The 6000-nt window shown below is 43.6% G+C and overlaps 1 protein-coding gene across 1 annotated transcript in view; it reads left to right on the forward strand.

Annotated features, from left to right (window-relative positions):
- LOC142204466 (piwi-like protein 2) overlaps positions 1 to 5795 on the forward strand; it is a 64977-nt gene extending 59182 nt beyond the window's left edge. Inside the window, exons 18-23 of the mRNA XM_075275778.1 lie at positions 347 to 463; positions 1342 to 1430; positions 2167 to 2272; positions 3046 to 3299; positions 3384 to 3491; positions 5624 to 5795. Coding sequence (XP_075131879.1) covers positions 347 to 463; positions 1342 to 1430; positions 2167 to 2272; positions 3046 to 3299; positions 3384 to 3491; positions 5624 to 5780 — 831 coding nt within the window. The 3' untranslated portion in view covers positions 5781 to 5795. The remainder of the gene's footprint in view (positions 1 to 346; positions 464 to 1341; positions 1431 to 2166; positions 2273 to 3045; positions 3300 to 3383; positions 3492 to 5623) is intronic.
- The last annotated feature ends 205 nt before the right edge of the window (positions 5796 to 6000 follow it).

A 6000-nucleotide genomic window follows, 5' to 3' on the forward strand; every position in this document is an offset into this window, starting at 1 on the left:
TGCTCAAAATAAAAATTATTGTGTTTTTGTTATAAAGTGAGAAGCTCTGGAGAAATTTTGAGTTATTTGGGGTTTATATTTGGAGAGTAACACTTACATATTAGGTCACATGGATATCAGAGGGGAGGGTGGTCGTGCTTGGACATATCTAGCACATCCATATGGACAGTTCTGCATTTATAATACTACATTTCCATACAGTAGCCGCTGCCGGGGTCAATTTCTAATAGCCCGTACCTGTGGCCACTAATGGTAGCGGTGGCATGGCACAACCACTTCTTTTCTAGCTTACTCTATACACACCATATTTCCCTCTTCTTATTTTTGTATACTTTTCATTTAACAGGTTGTGAACTCCAGAACCATCTCTAATCCACGGAAACTGCGGAGCATTGCCCAAAAAATTCTATTGCAGATAAACTGCAAACTAGGGGGTGAGCTGTGGGGCGTAGACATCCCATTGGTGAGTGACTTGCAGGCTGATAAGGAATGGACCATTGTCTTTGTGTGTTAAGAGAAAGGCTACGGCCTGTAAAGCCTATGGAGATGTTTATATTAGGTTCACATTAGCGTTTGGGTTTCCTTTCTTCCCAAGTGGAGTCAAAAAACGGAAACCCAGTCCGCTTAAAAAGCAGTTACTCACAGACCCCATAGACTTTAATGAGGTCCGTCTGGTTTCCGCCCGAAAAATGTGGAGAGAGAAGTCCTGCATTTTTCAAGTGGAATGGGGAACAGAATCCCTGAATGTGGAGCAGGATAGATGCATGCTTGTGTTGATCCATCGTGCCTTCCAAAATGATGAGTGCACCCAGATGGCTGATGACACGTGACTTCTGCAATTGGTTATTTAACAGTGACGTCAAAAGTAGGAGGTGGTCACATTAATATGACTGGACTGTGTATGAGAAATAGGTGACTTTAGGATGAACATCTCCATGTAAAATAACCATTGCACTGCTGAGTATTGTAGATGAGGTAAATGAAGCTGTATAAGGACCATCAGACATAAATCCACCACAATGCAACGTCCTCATTTTCATGTTATACTTAATTATTTATTTTTTATAGAGGTTGCAGGGTTCACTGTGGGCCCTGCAACCTCTATTTTTTTGTAGATTGTGAGCCCCATATAGGGATCACAATGTACATTTTTCCCTATCAGTATGTCTTTGTAGAATGGGAGGAAATCCACGCAAACACAGAGAGAACATACAAACTCCTTGCAGATGTTGTTCCTGGCGGGATTCGATCACAAGACTCCAGCTCTACAAGGCTACAGTGCTAACCACTGAGCCACCATGTTGCCCCTTGTTATATTTGTTATTTGTCTTCTCCACCTAGAAACACTTGATGGTCATTGGAATTGATGTTTACCATGACCCTAGTCGTAGATTGCGGTCAGTGACTGGATTTGTGGCCAGCATGAACCAGTGAGTATCTGCACATTTAATGCTTGCTATGGCTTTATATGGTGTTGAAATTTTTAGTTTAATGTTAAAGGACAGCTTCAACCAGCACTAAAATTTTCCATGTGATCCCTTTAAAAGGGGTTTTCTGGGACTAAAGCTATGGAGCTGGAAGCAGCGGGCTTCATATGTTATATAGTGGTTGACCTGCAGTAATGCCATATGGCTACTATATAATATGCAGTCATCTGCTTCTGGCTAAGTATTCTGTGTAGTACCAGACCCGACAGAAGTCCTGAACAACAGATCAGTGCGGGGGGCTGGTTGTTGGCCCCATCTATCCTAACAAATCCCTCAAAATGCCTTTAAGCTGTTACCCTGCTTATTCAGAACTAAATAGAAAGACCTGAGTAACATATTAAAGGGGCTACAAACAGGAAATGCCATAAGCCCTGAATAAGCTCTGCCCATCCATTAAACCCCCCACTGATTTCAGTGCAGCCACTTTGGTTTCTGTGGTTACTTTGGTCACCGTCTCCGATCCTGCACTGATATCGTGTACGTCATACACACGACTGCTATGGCAGATCAATGGCTTCAGCTGTGACACTTGTATAGCAGGTGACTTCTGAAGCCATTAATGATATCACTGCAGTATCCCGCCAGTATAGGGTGTTGCTTTATTTCTTCTTGACCAGAAGACAACCATATAACAATGTGATGAAAGAGAATAACACAAGCGCTTGTGATCTCCTTGCAGCTGCTTGACCCGCTGGTACTCGCATGTTGTCTTCCAGCTTCCCCATCAGGAAATCATGGATGGGCTAAAGCTTTGCCTAGTGGGGGCCTTGCAGAAATTCCATGAGGTGAGCAATGGATGTTACTAGGTTTTACTGTGAAAGATTATTAATGTGCTTGCTTTTTGTCTAGCAATGAGGACCCCCCCAGTCTACTAGCACTTCATTAGGCCGGTCACTGTCCTTAGGTTTAACATTGGTTGTAGTGACCTCCTTTAAGGATTAGAATCCCTTTTTTAGTAATACCATGTCGGAATAGCCTTAGTAAAGGCTATTCTTCCCCTACCTTTCAAATTCTCCTCCGCGCTGCCGTTCCAGTGATATTCCTGGGTTTCTCCATATGCAAATGAGTCTCCAGACAGCACAGGGCAGAGCCGACTGCGCGTGTTTTGTCGGCCATTTTTCAGTGGCCACTACATGAACGTCCTGCGCATGCGCAGTAGAATCATGTAGTTCTACAGAGTATAGAGCATATGGAGCATGCTCAGTATCTCTGTACCGGCATCCAATGCGTAATTGATGCCGGTACAGGGCTATTGAGCATGCTCAGTGTGCTCTGTACTCCGTAGAACTACACAAGTGTATTGAGCATGCACAGTACGCTCATGTAGCGGCCACAGAAAAATGGCTGACAAGACATGCAGTCGGCTTTGCCCGTAGAAGAAGAAGGGCTGGAGAGTCTTCAGACAGAACCTTTCTTAAGACTATTCCTATGTGGTAGTACTGAAACAAGGGATTCTAATGATAGAATCCCTTTAAGTAAATGGCATAGAAAAGTAGAACAATTTTCCTTGTTGGTTGGATTTTTATATCAGCACATTAGTATTCTTTTTTCCATGTAGGTGAACCACATGCTGCCGGAGAAGATCGTCGTGTACCGAGATGGCGTGTCAGACAGTCAGCTGAACGTAGTGCAGAATTATGAGATCCCGCAGCTCCAGACTTGCTTCAGTACATTTGAGAACTATTCGCCCCGCATGGTAGTGATTGTGGTGCAGAAGAGAGTTAGCACCAATCTCTACTCTTCTCATACTGGGAAATTTGTAACTCCGGCAGCAGGGACAGTGTTGGACCATACTGTCACCTCCCGTGACTGGTGAGCCGCTCTACCATGTGCGTTACACCTTACACCACACTTGTCCTAATAGACGTATTTACAGGGTTATGTCTTATTCTATAGGGTGGATTTCTTCTTGCTCTCTCACCATGCAAGACAGGGCTGTGGCATTCCCACTCACTACGTATGTGTCTTGAACACCGCCAACCTTAGCCCTGATCATTTACAGAGGTAATAATAATAATAATACATTTTATTTATATAGCGCCAACATATTCCGCAGCGCTGTACAATTTGTAGGGTTCAAATACAGACAGATACATAACAAAGAACGTCAATTCACACAATGGGACTGAGGGCCCTGCTCGCAAGAGCTTACAATCTATGAGGTAGAGGGGGTGACACAAGAGGTAGCAGGGGCGGTATTGCTTATACAGAGGTCAGACACTTTTGTAGTAGAGGTTACTCTCATTACACAAACAAAACTTTATGAGCCATCACTAGTGGTGTCCTGTAACATGTGGATGGAGCTTGGACATATAAAGTTAGCCTGAAAAGACATCATATCATGCGGGGTAATGTGGGAGTGGGGACAGAGGAGGGTTAAATTTTGGGGATTCTAATTATAGTACGGAAGGGTTTACATTAGAAATTGTGATAGTCCTGTCTGATAAGATGTGTCTTTAGTTTGCGTTTGAAGCTGTAGAAATTGGGAGTTAATCTGATTGTCCGGGGTAGAGCATTCCAGAGAAGTGGTGCAGCTCGGGAGAAGTCTTGTATACGAGCGTGGGAGGTTCTGATAATAGAGGATGTAAGTGTTAGGTCATTGAGTGAGCGGAGAGCACGGGTTTGGCGATAGACAGAGATGAGGGAGGAAATGTATGGGGGTGCGGCATTATGGAGAGCCTTGTGGATGAGGGTGATAACTTTATATTTTATTCTATAATGAATAGGCAGCCAATGTAGTGACTGGCACAGACCAGAGGCATCGCTGTAGCGTCTAGCCTGATAGATGAGCCTGGCCGCTGCATTCAGAATAGATTGTAGAGGGGAGAGTTTAGTGAGGGGAAGACCGATTAGTAAGGAGTTACAGTAGTCAAGGCGAGAATGAATCAGAGAGACAATAAGTGTCTTTAGTGTATCTCTGGTAAGGAAAGGGCGTATTCTGGAGATGTTTTTGAGGTGGAGGTGACATGAATGTGCGAGTGATTCAATATGAGGGGTGAAGGAAAGGTCTGCGTCAAATATGACCCCGAGGCAGCGGGCCTGCTGCCTAGGAGTTATAGTAAGGCCTGAGACTGCAATGGATATATCAGGGACAAATCTATTAGATGGTGGAAACAGTAGTAGTTCAGTCTTAGAGAGATTTAGTTTCAGATAGACCGAGGACATGATATTAGAGACAGCAGAGAGACAGTCACTGATGTTCTGTATGAGTGCAGGGGTGATGTCATGGGAAGATGTGTATAATTGGGTGTCATCAGCATAAAGATGGTACCTGAAGCCAAATCTGGGGATGGTTTGTCCAATGGGGGCTGTGTAGAGAGAAAAGAGCAGGGGGCCTAGGACCGAGCCCTGAGGAACCCCAACAGCAAGGGAAAGAGGGGAGGAAACAGACCCCGCAAATGATACACTGAAAGTGCGGTCTGAGAGATAAGAGGAGAACCAGGAGAGCGCAGTGTCCATGAGGCTGACTGAGTGTAAGGCATGTTGTACAGAGAGATTATATCCTGCCTTAAAGGGGCAGTCCAGATATAGTGAAATAAAGGCCTGTGGAGTTGGGACCAATTTTGGCTGGAGTTGGAGAGACACATTCTGACGCAAGCTTCAAAAGAAATTGACTAATTATTTTTAATTAGAAAATTATTAGTATAATTAATTAGATGGATAGTTTGTTACATATTTACTTACATAGGAATCATTCAATAGATTTTTAATGACTGACTGACCATAGCGGTCAGACATTTATGAAGAGTCTGTGAGGTTTGGCCTCCCAACTACATGGTGAAAAAAAGATGCTGAGGAACAAGGGGGCGCCAACCTCAGGATAGCCTTTTTTTCTTAAAGTGGTTTTTTGGACTAAAACAGATTTTTCATACTAATGACTTATTCACAGGATAGGTCATCCATATTTGATCTATTGGGGGTCAGACACTCGGACCCCGCACAGATCAGCTCTTCTAGTAGACTCCAAGTGCTTTAAGCTTGGCCTGATAGGTTTTTAGTAACATTTGATCACTTTTGACAAGACGTCCTATCTCTGGCTGTCGCTTTGGTTGTGACTTTGCCTTTCTTTTATTATATATTTGATCTGAAATGAATATGTCTCCATTTAATATTTGTTTTTCCTGTTTTCTTTTCAGGTTGACTTTCAAGCTGTGCCACATGTATTGGAACTGGCCGGGTACCATCAGAGTGCCAGCCCCTTGCCAATATGCCCACAAACTGGCCTTCCTGTCTGGCCAGTTCCTCCACCGCGAGCCGTCCATTCAGATGTGCGACAAGCTGTTTTTTCTTTAAATGACACAGTCTTTGGACCCCCCTAAATGTTGGTTACTTTAGAATGATCCCCTTTCGGTTTTTATTGCCCTACCTATAGCATCATGCTGAGTCTGCAGATTTAGCATTATCCCTCTCCTATTTTACCACAGTTCATTTAGTTTTTTGCTTGTTAGAGAACCTGAGATGTCTACGATGTTTTCTCTGGACATATTAAAACTTACAACCACCTACAGATTAC

Source organism: Leptodactylus fuscus, chromosome 5 (assembly GCF_031893055.1).
Source record: "Leptodactylus fuscus isolate aLepFus1 chromosome 5, aLepFus1.hap2, whole genome shotgun sequence".
NCBI classification, from domain to species: Eukaryota; Metazoa; Chordata; class Amphibia; order Anura; family Leptodactylidae; genus Leptodactylus; species Leptodactylus fuscus.